Source organism: Erithacus rubecula, assembly GCF_903797595.1.
Source record: "Erithacus rubecula genome assembly, chromosome: 3".
In the NCBI taxonomy this organism is placed as follows: domain Eukaryota; kingdom Metazoa; phylum Chordata; class Aves; order Passeriformes; family Muscicapidae; genus Erithacus; species Erithacus rubecula.
Genome location: NC_136689.1, coordinates 91,483,385 through 91,500,824, shown reverse-complemented (window position 1 = coordinate 91,500,824; position 17,440 = coordinate 91,483,385). Strand labels below are relative to the sequence as shown.

General features: G+C 36.2%; 1 protein-coding gene across 4 annotated transcripts in view; it reads left to right on the top strand.

Annotated features, from left to right (window-relative positions):
- Positions 1-17,440, top strand: part of ZNF407 (zinc finger protein 407) — a 332,688-nt gene that overhangs the window by 120,133 nt on the left and 195,115 nt on the right. For all 4 annotated transcript variants that reach the window (XM_079301071.1, XM_079301072.1, XM_079301073.1 and 1 more), the window contains exon 4: positions 10,674-10,748. In XM_079301071.1, coding sequence (XP_079157197.1) covers positions 10,674-10,748 — 75 coding nt within the window. The remainder of the gene's footprint in view (positions 1-10,673; positions 10,749-17,440) is intronic.

Genomic DNA, 17,440 nt, shown 5'->3' with positions numbered 1-17,440 from the left:
AGTTCCCCTCCTGCTGAAAGTTGCCCTGTGGAATCTCCCATCATTTCGTGCTGGCACTTGAGATGAGGCTTTGTGTGACTGTGGTGGCAATGACAGCATGGATCAGGAAGGAAAACTCCTCTAATTGAAACTTCATTTCAGGAAGATACTGAAAAAATATTGTTTTTTAGATATGGTTTATGTTTCTTTATAGGACCAGTCTGTCACTTTGCATATAAAACTGGAGTTCTGTAATTTTTCCTATTAGCAATATACATTCCTTTTTTAAATCTTTTCGGATAGTTTGTGAATTCTTCTTCTTTTTATAGATAGCATGCCATAAGCTTTTGTTTGAAACTACACTGATTTCTCCTTCACTTCTTTGTTCATAGGTAGACTCAGCATGTGTATGTGGGTTTCTCCAGGCCCTTGAGATCAAAGATGGGGTTTTTTTTCCTCAATTCCATGGGGCCGCTATGTAGTTCCTATATCTCTCATGTTTGATTTGTGGCCAGAAATGGTCAGAGTTAATCTCAGATGCTGGCTGGAATTGGAGTAATCTTTGCCAGAGAACATCTTCTGCTGTGTCACAGATATCATCTTTATGACTGTACTGGTTTGTCTGATCTATATTCGTGTATTTTTTCCACACTGATGACAGTCTTCATACCAAGTACATGCAACATCTTTACTGGACTGCAAGAATGTGGACTGCTTTTGTTTGTTTGTTTGTTTGTGTGTGTGTGTGTGTAAAACACCCATCTAAATTCAGTGGGATATTTTTCTTGTCTTTATTGCTTCAATAACATTTATACCTCAGGTGAGTACCTTAATCCTTTCAGTCCTGGCTTTGGATTTCTGAAGTGACTCCTGCTGGCCATCAGAGGAAAACCTGAGAAACACCAGACTGTGCTTGGCAGCTTCAGTGATTTCCCTGCTAAGTATGTGACTGAAGTGATGAGAGGTTTAGCATTTGCTTACGGGATAAGTGGAATAACACCAGTTACACCCGGAATTCTTACTTGGATAGACTTCTGTGCTGCTCTTAATATCATCTGCATCCTCTATGATCACTACCATAATGTGAGAGACTTTTGTAGGCTTGTAATACTTGGATAGTGCATAGTGGTCTGTCTGGTCTGCATATAATGATTTGCTCTAAGAAACTCTCTTACTTTCTTCAGTCAGCCTCCTCCTTCAGTGGCAGGAGGAAGCTGTTGCAACACTCCACTTTTGGGAAGAGTTGGACATGGCTGTAATGGGAATATCTGGAGAGACTGAGATGCCAGTTGAAAATGAAAGCTCTGAGCTTTTACTTATGCTCAAGTACTCGCAAAGACATCTTCCAACAAAGAAAAATCAAACTTTAATCAGACACGCTTGTCAAGTGATAGGTTGCCCTGATGACAGAATGTTAGGTGGTTCTTAGTCCCTGAGGTAGCAATGGCCAGGTCCAAGAGACCTTGGACAAGGAAATCTGGAGCCATCCTTGTGCTTAAAATGTATTTATGGGGTTACAAGTATTAGATACATTTTTTGTGGACTGAAACCAATTCCCTCCACATGATAGCCTTTTTGTTTTTTTGGCTGGAGCCAGTCACTTCCAATTTGACCAGCCTGTTGTTAAAGGTTCATGCATGTGGATAGTACTACTGATGGTTACAGATTAGGTCTTGCTATCATAGATTTACTATTTTTATGCAGCTACTTTGGCAAAAAGATATTCTGAAGTATTTTGCTTTCTACCTGAAGTCAAACAGTCTTGTGGAATGCCTGGATGTAAGGCAAAAAGGATGTGTTTTACAGCTGAGTTTAAGTCTCAGGAATAAACAAATCAACCAGCACTTGCTTTTCTATGTCAAGCAAAGACCTAGGGCAACATTCTCACTACTCTCACAGATCAAGCAGACTGCAGAGTCTTTGCTCCAGCCACCATCTATCACCAGCAGCATTTCAAATTGTAGGGAAATTGTCAATAAAAATTGTGTATGTCTTCTGATTGTGTACGACTTCTGAGCAGTTCAGTCATCAGATAGTGACCATTTTATTCATCTCATTCCTTTCTTGGTACTTCTCAACTTTGCAAAAGACCACAGGCATTGTAGCTGCAGAATATGTGGCACTGCTACTGCAGGCCCTATGTGTTTTCTTGTCGACAAATCAACTATGTTTAGATGTGTTTTGATTTCCTTTAGAGACAGCCAACAGTAGATTCTTTTGATGATGAGAATTTAATTCTCAAGATAGCTCTTCCTAGAAGCTCTGCATTTGATTTCTGAGCCGTCAGGAAGAAGCTACATAAAAAGTGACTTTTCATTTAGAAATACCAAAATACTAAATATATTTGTTTGGTTCTAGCAATTCTACTTTTAAGTACAAAGTCATTGGAACATCCTTATTTTGAAATAGTCTTATAGTCTGTTTCTTGTACTTTCAAAAAGTGCAGACTTTGCTCCTTGGGATTACTAGGAAGCTCTTTACAAACTGTCTGCAGAAAGTCCAGTATTTCAAAACTCCTCTCAGGGCACCTAGAGATGTGGTTCACCTGATTTACCCAAAAGATTGAATCTACTTTGAAGAATTTCTGCCTTCAAATATTAGCCTGTTTATCCTGATGTTACTTTCCAGATGCTAAATTATGGTATGTGGAACTGATGCCTACTGCATCGAATTCCTTATCATCGTGCTAGGAAATGGACTGGATCATGAGTAGGAAGACAAACCCATGTCTGGAGAAAGTAGAAAGAATGGAAAAGGGAGGAATCAGAGTTATGAGAAAGAAAAGCCATAAGCTGTATCTTGGTAGCAAGCTTGGTAGAGCATATTCAGGCTCTCAATGCTTACAGATGTAAATGTTCACTTATGTTTAAAGGATTTCTGCAGCCTTATTTAGCATGGCAAGTGTGTGTTCTGGTGATGTCCTGGTTTTGGATGTTTTTATTAATCTCTCTTAAATGCAAGGCACTCCCAACACCAAACCTAGGGTTGCATTTCAGACATTAGGAAAAAAGGTTCTGCATTGTGGTAGACTTGAGAGGTTGATAGTAGCACTAGAGAAAGCACATTGTGATTCTGTCTTTTTCTTCCTTTTTTTTTTTAATTTTTTTTTTTCCCAGTACTTTGTGCAGCTGTTAGATTACCAAACACCTGTTAGAGGTGACAGTTACAGATGTTCAATAACCAATGAAAATTAATAGAACATGTGATTCTTTTAGCTTAGAAGTGATTTGGTAAGATGTGTTTAGAAATCTAATTACATACTGCTGCTGTCTACCATTATCACTTAACATTCATTAACATCTCTGAATATTGAAACAAACATTTCTTGTAGTGGTAGTAATTTTCTCATGTATTTGTAAGGTAATTTTTTGACAGAGGGAACACCTGACTTTCAAGTTTTTGCCACCGTTTAGCTATTTTAAGTTTGCCCTTCAAGCAAATAAAAGCAGAGTGCCATTTGTTTGCTTATAGTTAACATTTGTTATTGTGTTTTCAAATATAAAAGTTCACAGTTTCACTCTTAAGTTTTTGCTCCCTTTTATGTTAACAATAATTATCACTGTCTGGATGTGGCTTATTCCTGCAGCTGTCATTGAAGGATACTTTTTGTATTTTTTTAAAAAAAAAGTTCTGAATGGACCCTGAGCTAACTTGCAGGAAACCTTTTTGATTTCAGTTACAAAATAAGTAACTTCAGGTGAGGCACACAAGTAAATTATCTACCTCATGGGGGAGGAAATGATATAAATACTGTCAGTGAATTCCTTTTTTTTTTTGCCTCAGTTCTTGCAACAACAGACTAAATTTCTGTCCTCAATGTCCTGTTTATATTATAACATCTGTCTCTCAAAAGTTGTATGGTGAGAAGACTCAACAACTTCAGATGGCAAGATAAGCTTAAGTGGAACAGTAGAGGATGTTTTATGTTTTGTTTAGTTTGCTCTTTCTTTGTATCCAAGTCTCTTCTCCCAGAATATGTAAGAGGAGATAATTGTGCCAGTTGCTACTGCTTTATGGCCATGGGGCTAATAATTCTTTGCCATCTTGAGAATAGCAGATTGGTGGCAGAGAGCAACAAGAATATGTTGAGGGATGTCTCTCTCTTCTGGTTGATAGATGCAGGAATATGCAGGAACAACACAGTCGATTGATTGATTGATAGCGTGCAACTCATCCATAATGATCTGTCTGATATAGCAGTAAATTATTCTTGAGATTGATGCAGGTCATTGAACAGCACATTGACAATCCTGTTGTCTGTCATCCTATTCAAAGCAAGGCAGGAGCAGTAGCTGCTGTGATACTCAAGTCTACCTTGGGTGCTAGCTGTGTGCAGGTGTTCTGATAATACAAGTTGTCTTTATTTTTTGGGCAGCTTGGCTTCATTGCTAGCTTGTTACAGGTAACAGTAAAAAAGAGATGAGGTACTTTTAGAAGAAAAGATTGTAGTCACTGCATTGATGATCTCATAGTAACTTAGAAACCCCTTGAAAATGTTGGGTTTTAAACTTCAGTAGCAAAACTTCTCCATGGAAAGGAAGCTAATAAATAATTAAGAAACATACCTGGTTGTGGCATGGAAAACTATAAAAAAAATCCTAAACCCAAACAGCACCCTAAAAACCACCCAAAACTGAATCAGAAAGGCTGATAGCTCTCAGAAATTCAAAAGTTATGTGGATCTTTAGGTTCCATGAATTACCATATCATTTTCCTATGGTAATTTAGGTTCTTATCTTGTTAGTGATAACCAAGTTGTCTTCATTTACCTCTTTTGGTTTCTCTTTCCAAGAGGAAAAGTTTGAATTTTCCATTCTGCCAAGTTACACACACCTGAAGATGTGGATGAATGGGTATGTTTTGCTTCCCAGTTTAATTATCAGTGTTGGTGAGGGTGGAGCATAGAGCAGCCATATCCTTCTTTGACACATGGGGTCAGCAGGGAGTAGAAGGCAGCGAGTCACAGCACTCTCAGCATCGCAGACGGCGTGATCACGCGTGACTTGATAACCTTTTGAAATGCTATTGATCTTTTTTCTTTTTAAACTTACAAAGAATAACCATCTCCTTTATTTGGAAGTAATAAGACTTGCTTCATTTGGCTAGTAAATGAGTCTGGAGAAAACCCCACCTTTCCTATGCAGGGTTCTAGGACTTGACATCGTGTCATAGAGGACATGAAGTTTTTCAGATATTTGGATGTTTTCTACATTAGACTTTGCCTTGCCAGATATTTACTTGAACCTGACATCTTGTCACAAAGGGCATGAAGCCTTTCAGACTACTGGATATCTTCCACACCAGACTCTGCCCTGCCAGATACTTTCTTTTAAATTGAGTCCCTTGCGCACAGTCATGCAAGAGAGTTATCAGAGCCCCAGTCTGAACCCTTCAGAATTGGAAAACATCCACAAATGATGGACTTGAAGAAATTCTCAGGAATTTTTTAGACTTTTGATGCATGGAAAGAAAAGCTTACTTGTTCATAGAAAACCATTGCTTTATGGACAGTTCTGCATTTTCCTCTGTGCACTTGTTCCTGAAATTAACCTGCTGGATACAAAATCCTGATGGTGACATGAGATATGGGTAGCAACTTTTTATATAATTTGGAGAATTTAAAAACTTGAGGTTTTTTAGTTCATGTACGCTGTTTAATTACTATTTGACTAAGTGCTGATTTGAACATGTGAAGTTCTCATTTTATGGAAAGGACATACACAACTCAAGCCACATGCAAAAATCTGTAATTACATATATGAGTTTTATTGAACATTCTGAAATATGTGTCCTGGTATTTCTTGAGAAAATGCTCTATTTCTTTCTCCTACTGGTTACTACCCCAGTTGGCATGGTTCCATGTGAACCACACATTCAGCTACAGACAATTAGGGTTTCCAATGTTTTTCAAGACACAGTAAGAACAAGAATGCTTCATTGAGGTGGTAAGAACTATAGATTCCACATTATTTACTTTCCTGAATATGTCCCAGTCCCTCTTCTTGGCATAATCTGTGAAGCTTGCTTTGATTTTCTGGTTTCTTGACTCAGGTGAAGATACAAGGACAGAAATCCAAGCAGATCATGGGAAACAAAACCTGATGTGAACAGGATAATTTATTATTTCATTGTATTCTGTGATGATATATAAAAGTTTGAAATAATTTTTCTTATTATTCCTTGATGCTGTCACATCTGCCAGCTGATTAATCCAAAGTGGTAAAACATTCTATCCTTTCTACGTGTGTAAAACCTATGCTAAAACAAAGCACTAAATTCTTGGATTCATTTAAGGGCTTGATTTTGTTTTTTTTTTAAAAGTCTCAAGCAGTGTTTTAAACATCCTATCTTCTTGGGTTATGCACTAGCTTACCTTTATTCCCAGAGTTAAATTTGTATATAAAGAGGTTTTGGACAGTTTAAAAGAGATGTAAAGAATATTGAGAATATGAATAAAGGCTAGATATTCATTGTTATTCTCCTGGACTTTTCTGCTGTCATTAAACATTGTTGTCTGTAAGATAAATTCTCTAAGAGCAGTTGCACAGAGCAATGTGTCCAGTGAGAAGTGATTTAAAATTGCTCTTCAGCTGCTCGATACCTTGTTTGTAGAGTCCCACAAAAATAAATTCTCGTGCTGGTCCTCCTCAACAGCTATGTGCAGTTAGAAAATGACTGGTCTGTCACCATGGCTTCGAGTGACTTTCTAGTAGAGGTAAGATGTAGCTCCTTCCTTGGAACTAGGCCAAGGCTCAGCACTTGGTAAACATGCAGGAAATAACAGGTTTCATGGCTTTCTGACCCAGAATGCTTGTTTTGGTGTATGTGTATGTGTGTGTTGTGTGTTTGGTCCTAGGGGTTTTCTTAAGGCTTTTCACTAACCTAGTGATGTACTTATTCAAAAGGAAAGAGCTATTATGGATTCAAAACATCATAAAACTTAGAATCTTTTGCCCTCTCAAAGCAAGATACTTCACAGAGTACAGTTCTCTCCCTGCAGAGAAAATAGAAAACAGACAATACATGACAAATTATTCCTATTCCTTGGATACTGTGATGATAAACATTGTACATGCTAAAAAATTCCTATTACACTAGAATAAAAAGTGGAAGTAAAGATTGTCCAATATGTTTCTTTATTCCCAGAATTAGAAGTCCCTTTGTTTCCATTGTATTTTAAAATGTGCTTTTATAACTGAAGACAAGTCTATAGAGGCTCCTAAATCAGTTACAGACATTCTGAGAGAGAGTCCAAATACTATTTGAAGATTGCCATGGAATATGAATGGTCACGTTCCTACAAACCACAACTCTTCTAAAAGGAAACCAGAATATTCTGTGAACTTATTTTGGGAAAGGTGCTCATGTATTTATGATTTAAAGTAATTTTTATTTATAGTTTGTGTGCAAAAAGTTGTCTATAGGGAATGAAGATGCTATTCTAAAGCTCTGTGTAATTTTTCAACTTGTCTTTAATTTATCCTGTAGTTTCAACATAGTGTGTGACTGAGAATGTTGCTGGTTTTGAAGCCAGAGTAGTGGAAAATCAAGTTAACCCAACATAATGCTACTGCCAGCAAAAGAAATCCTGCCTACTTTCATTGTTCCAGTCTAAGAGGGGGCTTCTAGCAGTCTTCCTACTTAATGAAGGGAACTGTCAGTGACCATGACTTGGATGTATAGGCTAGATAGACATTTCTGCCTGTTGACACCTGACCCACAGGAGAGCAGCTGGGCTGTGACTTCTTGTCTTCACATGGGTTGAGGATGAATTTGTCCGGATCAGAGTTTGTTAACTGGTTCCAGGCCTCTAGTATAGCCTGGTTTGCATATATTTGAAAAAGTAAAGCATTGCAATTACACATTTTTTCTACTCTATTTTGATGTGCTTCTGAAACTAGCTAGTTTTTATCATTTGAATGTTCATACTTTCACTAGAATTAAAAACAATTGGTGCCTACCAATTCCTGATAGAAAGATTCCTTTTGATCTGAAGGTGTATCAGTGCAATGTATTTTAAAAGCATTCAATCTGTGAGTCCTTATAGGTGCCAGTCAAACTTCTCTTAAGATTAATTTAAAAGGCCAAGTAAGTCATGTCTATTCTAGTGGTAGCTTGGGAATAACCGATTTACCTCAGCAGAGGTAAATAACATAGATAAAACCAATATATTTCGACTACTAAACCATTAATTACTTCAAAACCTAGAGTTACTGCATGTATGGAAAACATTTTTGTGTTTCCTTTGTAAAGCCAGCAAACACTGATACCACCTACCTGAAAATCACCTGCAGGATTAGGTAAACAAAACTAAATAGTTTCCACTTGTCTCTCTTTGTGGGTTTGTGGGTTTGTTTGTTTTAATGGGTGGTCCTCAAACTCAGCATCCAAACAAGGTTGTTTAGACTTTGCCTCTTGTTTTAATAATGCCTGGCTCTGTTGGCAGTTTTTAAAAATCTCGTTCTCGATTTCTTATGAAAATAGCAACTCTACTTTTATTTTTAAGGTCTGATTCTCTAAGGTGGGGAGCTGACCCTGAGCTATGCAGATTGCTCCAGACTTGCACTGACGTATCCTGCATGCCTCAACTCTGAATCCTTCGAGCCTTACATGAAAAGCTTAAAATGTTAGCAGGTGCTGAGATGCCAACTGAGTCAGGGTTCATTTTATTTGTGGTGTGTAACAGCAGCAAAATGGTTTCTAGAACATAGGTTCAACAGAGAGGAGGCAGGAATGCAAATTTAATTGCTTCATGTTATTATCAAGGCCTTTGTCTTCGAATTTGCAGAAAGGTACATCTATCTGTACCCCCTGCAGTTGTGTGGTATTTGAAATGGTCAGCCTTTGTTTGGAAGCTTTAACTAAACAGTCTCAGAAACCAAGAAGTGCTTCCCTGCAAATACTGTGTAGCTGCTTGACATCTTTATATTCCATGCAAATAGCAAAATATTACAGCTCCAATTGCACATTGCCCTTTCACAGTACTTTCATTGAGTTTATTTTTCTTTTAGAGAAGGGGGAAATGGAAGTTTATAACAGGAAATACAGGTATTACTAAATGAAAATATGTTTGGTAGCTTCCACAGCTGTGTGGAAATGCTATTTCTGTTGAAAAGCAAGGGCAGTACATTTTGTATGCCTTATGCTTTTATTGGAACATAATTGTTTATTTTGTTACAATTATTTTCCCTATGTACAGTAATTTTGATGACACTTGCATAGTAATGATGGTAATGGTGTAATAGATTATTCAGAGTTGTAATGGTTATGATGCCATACTAATAAGTTGGGTAGGGAAAAGTATTTAAGATACCTTTAAAATATATTTTTGTAAAAAAAAAATAAAGAAATTTATATCATTTAAAGAAGACAGAATTATATTCTTACACCTTAAGGGATGCACTAGAGAGATTCTCTGTAATAATGTGCAAGTGCCCAAAGAAGATCAGACACGGAAAAGCTAAATTAACATAATTGTAAAGGAAAAGTACTGTGTCTTTGCTTTTGTGGCTCTTATACCCCTTAGTGCTGGTGTTTTACAGTCCTTCCATTGTCCATTACTGCAAACACGTCCAGATGAATTCAGCGTTTAATGTTAAAAATCTTATAACATGCCAGTTTGATTTGTAGCCCTTCATATCATGGAATGCTAATTAAAATCATATTTTTGCATATGTCATGCCTTTCATGTACATATGCAAATAGAGTCTATTGCCTTTCAGCTATTAGTAATTAACTTTATGAAGGACAGCTGTAATACATAATTAACAAAAATGTTTGCAAGCCCTTTTCACACTGAAAGTTGCAGCAGTAAAATTTTTGCTTATCGAGAGAACCATTTTAGTTTAAAGCTTCAGTCTGATATCTAAATTGTTTGAAGCAGTCACATAATTAAATTGATGTTATGGTCTTATCAGCAGAAGAATAGTACTTGATAAGCTTCTATCTGTTTAATTATGTGTGTCACCAAAATTAAAGTAAATTATCTGTGTTTGGTTTGGTAGAAACATGATGCCAGGTAGTAGGTATTTTGTTGCTGCTATTGGTGCTTTGAAGAATGTCTTGCCAGTTTGAACAATATTCCTGCTCATAGTGTATTCATGAACATGTGCTTCACGTTTTTCATCCTTTTTTTTCACAAGGCTATAAAATAACTAAGACTATTAATTTGTTTCTATGTGTATCTCTTTAAATAATTAATTCAATGAAGTTTGACCAGGCATAAGCAGTGATTAAAGCATCTCATCTTGCTGTTTTTTCATGTTTCTCATTAAAAACAATGGAACTACTTGTATGAAGAAAGGTTGCAAGATGGGCCCATTAGGCTTAAATAAATTCAAAGGTGTAACTAAAACTGTATTACTTTATAACATCAGACAATATTCTTTAGGTAAAATAGACTATATTATCAGTATAATGTATGAGATTTTTTAATTTGCAAAGGGAAGCAGAAACAGCTTTTCTTTTCTTTGACCAATGGTGTATGATTTAGACTTGTAAGAGAAAAAGCCAAGAGACTGCAAAATGAGGGAAGTCTGTTGTTATAGAATGGACTCCCCAATCTAAGTCACATCCTAGCAGAGGAGGGATTTTTTAAGGTCTACCTTTAATGAAATATGTTCAATTGCATGCTCAAAACAGGAAAAAGAAAAGTTTAATAAAATTATCTTTCTCATTTACTCTGTGTTTGACAGGGTGGCATTTGTGATGAAGAAGCATTTGAATACTCATTTACTGGGCAAACATGGAGTTGGCACACCCAAAGAGAGGTAAACTGCTTTAAAATTCCTTTTCATCTTGTATCTTACACACTGTGGATATATTTTCTAGAATATTTAGTTTACTCACAATGAAGCCATCTGGATTTTTACCTCAGCTCCAAGAGACATCCAACATGTTTAAGTGCTCTGATGTCGTGGTGCTTATGGCATGTCTATAGAAAGGAATTCCATGTAAAAGGTATAGGATTTTTAGGCCTTTTTTTTTTGACAGGTGATATTATTTTCTCAAAACTTTCATAGTTGTAAATGTCCCTCTCAGTACAAAATCAAATGTTTGATTTTTTGTTGTTGTTGTTGTTTTTTCCTTTTTTGTTTTTTTCTTGCTGGCCTTGGTGCTCATAGGTTTATAAAATTACTTTATAAGAGGTCAAAGCTACAGAGGAATCAAAAAGAAAGTTTCCTCAAGTGTTCTTGGGCAGGAAGGGAGATTCGATGTTTTGACTGCTCTTAAAATGAATTAATTTATTTTTTCAATCTGTACACAGCTACTTATTCTCCAACTTTGTTTGCAAGCAGGTTTTTTTTTAATGTGGTTTAAAATATAACTGTGTTTTACAAACTCAATGGCACTGTGTTTGCAGATAAACAGATTTTGCTTCAGATTTATTTGGCACATTGTGGCTTAGCTATTGCTATTTCATTGAATCTTTGGGCCAACTAGAAAATTGATGTGTTTTGGATAGCCAAAAGACTTCATATTCTCTTTCAGCCTGGGTAGATGGAGGTGTTCATTGCTGGATATGTGATACTGTTTCTAGTATTACTGCCTTGTAACTCATTCTTTGGGGATAGGCTTTCATAAATAAAGGGTATTTCCTGGTTTTGATATGAAAAAAGAGGAAAATAAATGATAGAAGATACAGGAAAACAAAGTGAAGCTCTTTCTGAGCCATGTTTTTGTTAAAGACAATGGAAATTGTGGGTGATTAGACCCGTTCCTCACAATTTTGTCACACTTAAATTAGGGAAGGACCCAAGAGTAGGGTTTTAAATTAATACCCCATATATGTCTTAGTTTGACTAAGAACTGATTTAGGTGGTGCTTTTTTTTTAAGGAGGTTTCCTTTATGAAGGGCTTAACCAGAATTTTCCTAACGTGTGATTATTCAAGAGTTTTGAGATACTCTGTTTAATCTAAAATACACAATGTTGCATTGAAAAAACAATTACAGTTTCATCAAAGCAGATATCATAATAAAGTTTATGTTGGTTATCTGTTGTCATAGCACAATTATAAAAAGTGTTTGCTCTGGTGGCTTATTTTATAACTGGAAGCATTCAATACCAATATATTCTTTTACAAGGGGATACTTACTGTAGAGTCATCATAAATACAACATAGAGATAGCTTGCATTACCCTAGTGACTGTGCACAATAAAGGATACATACAATAGATCTCCAAATATAGTATCTTAGCCTGAGAGGCATATTTTTAGTGATGATCATCTCGAAATGAATTCCTAAACAAGCAGGATGCTATAAACTAAATCAGTTGTTGCTGGCTTTTCTTTGGGTGGTTTTTTTTTTTTCTGAAAGCCTCCTAGCTGTGGCTGTCTTTCCTGTTTCTTCCCATATTCCTTCAAGGCTTTCTGGTTGGCTGGCCAGTATGGCACAAGGAAGAGGAGAAGGAAGATGAGGAGGAGGGTGCAGGTTTACAGGTCCTGGTTGCCCAAGGAGCAGGGGAGTCCCTGCTGAGGGTTGCAGCCTGCTGGCACAGCTGGGGAGGCTTTACTCCAGCATAGGCAGGTGAAATTGGAGGGACTTCATGCCCCCTTCTTTTGCAATTTCTTCATCCATCTTTTGAGTATTTCTTTTCCACGATACTTTTTCAGGTGGCACTTCAGCTTAATGTAGAGCAGCATCAAACAGTAGTGGCAGAGCTACAACAACAATATACATTTCTAGTAGCAGTCCCTTGCTGGGGATGGGGAGTGTTTAAGTCACGTGAACTACTGCAGTAAATACCAAACCACTGTTGCTTTCCTTTCCACCTTTCCTCTCCTATTATGAGAAAATGTGATGCCTTTTAATGGCTTTAGGAACCAAAGAAATCCTTCTTCTGCATGTTAAACCATCACTTGGGCAAACATTATAAATTAAGTTAGGTAGTTTTCTTACCTATGTAAAACATTAATGCCTTGATTATAATTTTGCAAGCTTGCTATTTTTTAATTTCTCTAGGACAATATAATCAGTTTATTTTTTATGTTTTGAATTTGATTCTGCCCTCTGATACATTGCATATTATAGCAAATACTAATAGAAGCTAGCTAAATAGGCTGTGACAATTAAATTAATAATGCATTTTATTTGCAAGTGTTTAGTCTTCATGGTTTGACTGATATATGCAAAGATGGTAATTTATTAAAAGTAAATTCATGTAATTGTACTACAGAATTTGATGGACCAAAAAAAGTTGTCAGCATGACTATCATCAAAAACAGAAAATTGAAGAGAAGTTCAAAAGGGTGCTTGAAAGAAACAGTTATAACCCATACACCCCAAGAAATTGAGGCCCTTTTAACAAACTTGTTAGAATGGAATTGCTGTTGGTAAGCATTGAGATAGTTCTGAAAGGGAGAGAAAAAATACATTTACAGTTTAGCAAGCAGTACTCAACTTGTGCACCTTGTTCTCTAGCTTTCCATCACTATTGGGTTTTTTTATGCACAGAAGGGAGGAGTATGAAGGCTGTGGAAGTGTTTGCATGGGCAAATACAGAAAACAAGTATAATTAATAATGAAATTGCTACTAAACATCTTTTGTTTACGTTATTTTTTTAAAAGACAATTAATTTCAGGGGGTAATGCTATGCAGTCGAAAATCACGTAAGTTTTTAAAAAATAAACTTGTAGTAAAATGTCTGCACATTTCAGAGACAAAATCCCCTACTGCCTAGTCCATTATGATCATTACCATTTAATAGCTAACTCAAAAGTGGAGTGTTTTAACAGAAAGAATTCCTCTAAGGTATATTTTCCTGTTATTGGAACTGTGATACTGATTTATTGTCAACTTGAATGTGTCTCAAAACTGGCATGTTATCTGCTAAGTCCAAGGCCAGTACATATTTGGTACTTCAGTGTCAGTAATCTTCATGGGACCTATAACTATATCTTATTGGCAGGATAAATCTTTGGCTACACCTTTATTGTGTCTAGGAGACATTGTGGTTGAGGACAAGGTGAATGCATCAGTAATGTTAATAGTGCCAAGTTCTAATTTCTGTTACATCATTACTTCACTTAGGTGTAAATTGTGTCAGAACACAGAACAAACAGATGTTTCACTATTAAGATAGACGCATGCACACACATAAAAATATGAGGGAGAAAATAAAAATAAATCCATGAAGTCATTCACTAGTGAGATTGAATTCTGCCCCTGTTAAGTGCAACTCTAGATTTAGAAATTTTTATATGAAAAATACACATGAATATTCTTTAAAGATTTTTTAGAGATACTATTAGTACTGTAAAATATACATTGTATAGATTATGATACCTTCTTAACTAGAGTTCTGTCTGTTACAACTGTTAAAAAATTCTTTTACATAAGAAAAAGCCATAGAAAAGCCTTTATAGTTGTTTAATTACCTCATCTTTCTTATAAATTTTAAATTATGAGTTGCCTCTGAAATAAGTTTACATATGAGTAATCCCATTGAATAAAACAGAATCATTCATATACATAAAGTTACTGGTAGCACAAACAGTCAGTGAATTGGAATATCTGTTATAAAACAATTCCTGTAAAGGTCATTAAAAATATATTTGGTTTTGCAAGGTTCTGGTATTTTTCATGTGCTTTAAGAATGGGTTTGGTGTTACAGTGCTAGTAACATCATATTACTAAGATCATATGATTTTCAAATGGTCTTGATTGATTGAAAAAACTGTGCAGGGATTTCAACCTGAGAGCCAGAGGTGTAGATAAATACCTACTACTGTGTAATAGCAACCTAAATATGCTTGAGATACTTTGTCAAATAATGTTGCAATATAAGATACTTCTAAAATTTTTTGTATTTTACCCACTTTGAAGTAAAAAGAGGAAATTTATGGGTGCCAGTTGTGCTTGCATAAGCCCACCTGAATTTTTTAATATTAAATTCTGCTAATACGTAAATATCATAAAATAGACAAGACTGTAGGTATGTCAGCAGAAGGGATTGTTGAAGTCTGAAAAAGAAGTAGCCAGGAAAAATGAACTCAGGGTTGATGTTCTGTATATTATTTAGAAAACTGTCTTGTAATCAGCTGCTGTGTCCTGGTATTTCCATTTTGAATATAAAACTAGAAGTGTTGCAAGTCCATCAGTAGAACCCTCTTTTATTTAACTGAACTGTTAATTCTTCTTTTAAAGCATTTTTCTTTCTCTGAGAAGAGAAATTTGTGATTTTACCTATTTGATAACCCCTGTTTTGGATAATCTACCTCTGCAAAGTAAAAGATCCAGTTTGAAGTTGCAGCAAATTTTGGGTAAACAAGTGGCAAAAGTCACAAAGTGACATCCATAAAAAAGGTTGTTCCAGTGATATGTCCCAGCTTTCTGCTTCCACTGCATAAGTCAACCATACAGGCCAAGAGGATAAGGGTTGGTGTTTAATCATTTTGTAATAACCTGCTCCTGTTCTGAAGGAATGAGCTCTGTATGTGGCTGTCTCATAGAAGGCTTTCCAGTTAGAGGCACTGGCATTACATATGGATCCACTGGACAAGAGGCTGCCTGTGATACCAGAACACCTCTGGGTGTTGTGCTGAGTCTTGCCTTCTAGCATTGTCATCACCTTTTCTGCTTCTTGCAAATGAGTTTGGGCTTTTTGACTGAAAGTCAACACTACTAGGTTAAATGGATAGTAATGAAAAGCTTTACTTAATTGAATATTTCCTGCATTTTGCTTTGAAAGGGTCTTGGAAAGTTGCATAATCATTCTTTGGAAAAACCCTATGGAAAGAAAAGTAGATTTTTCTTGAAATATTTACTTGAAATATTTTACTTGAAATATTTTCTTGAAATATTTATTTGGAAGTTTGGAGGGGATATGTGTGTGTAAAGGACTCAATTTTAGCAGTGTTTGGGAGCTGAAGTTTTGCCTAAGATGCATGTTCAGCTATCCATGTTTTGGAGGCTTATCTGTCCTTTGTAAGCAGTATTTCTCTTTGGTGTTCAGCTCTTGTCTGGTGCTATACTATATCAGAGAGTGAAACAGGTTCCATAGGTACAGGCTCCATAATCACTTGCTGCCTGAGTGCTTTTCTCTGTCTGCTTTTCTCCTCTGACCGAGGAACATAAGGAAGCCATCGGGGTTACCTGTGATTCCTCAGGTACTGGAAGTAGAAGATATGCTGAAAATTCACAGCTTTCCATATGGCTTGTTGTCTGTATACACATCATATGCATTTGCTTTGCTACAAAGAAGTGAAGACAAGGCAGACATTTATACTTTTGAAGAATGCTATCACAAAGACAAGTGATGACTTCAGCATCTTTTCAGAACAAAAAATAGCAACTGAAGAACTGTAGAATAATAAAGTTATTTTCCTACTACTCATTATTTGTTCTTCCTATGAAATCCTGGCAATATTAGAGTTTAGTTCAGAAGGAAGGGCAATGTGAAGTAAGTTTATTTTAATTGCTAGGTATGTGAGATGTTTTGGAAATCTTTGTAGTCATGAACAGTCTTCCTGTTATGAAGGCTTAGCTGCTATGGTTAGAAAATAGAGGTAGAACATAATGGGATTCACGCTGCCTGCAGTGGCCACCTTTGGCTAGTTTTAAGCATCATAACAAGATATAAATGATGATTTCACATTCATAAACAATCAAGTGCTGTCTAGAGCATAGGTTATTAGTTCCATTAGCAAGCGCATGCTAGCATTGTCTGTGAATCTGTTGAAGACAGTGTGGGTAGCTGCTGAAAGTGCCAGCTTTATTTCACAATAGTTTGTTTCCAAGGAAAACACAGTTCATTGTTGAATGCCATCAGCCAAAGAGGTGTAAGCTGCAAACTGATCTCTCCTCTGTTGCAGTCAGCTGAAAGTAAGTTGTTCCAGCTGCGTGTCCCAGCCTGCTGCTTCCACTGTGTAAGGCAACTGTGTAGGCCAAGGAGGTGAGGATTAGGATGGAAATGTATCTCTAGATCCCTTTTTACCTGCATGGGACTGATAGCAAGGGACCTCTCAGACAATTCTGCAGTCTGTGTTACACTGCTTTGAGGGTTGTACATTGTGACATTTATAGATGTGAAATGTTCCATGTTTGGGTGACACCATGACTTTTAACTTTGATCTGTCTATATAATGTAATACAAATATTTATTAAGAACACTGTAAAGGAAATGGAAGCATAATATCTTGATTATGCTGCAATGAAATATTTTCCATACATTCTGAAGAATCAAGAGGAGTATTTTGTAAACTTTGAAAGTGAAAACAGAAGTTCTGTGGCAAATGCTGTATATGATTGATGGTAGAAGCTTACTTTCTGCTTTATAGCCACATACTTCATAATTCTTTTAGTCAAGTTATGATGCCATCAGGACTACTTTTCTGCAGCCAAGATAGCTGCATAATTATTTAGTATGAATGCTTGTTTGTTCAGGTTTACTTAAGTTTCAATACCTTAAGGTAGAAAAAAGATGCTGGAGAAATATGTTCTGGAGGGAACACTACCATG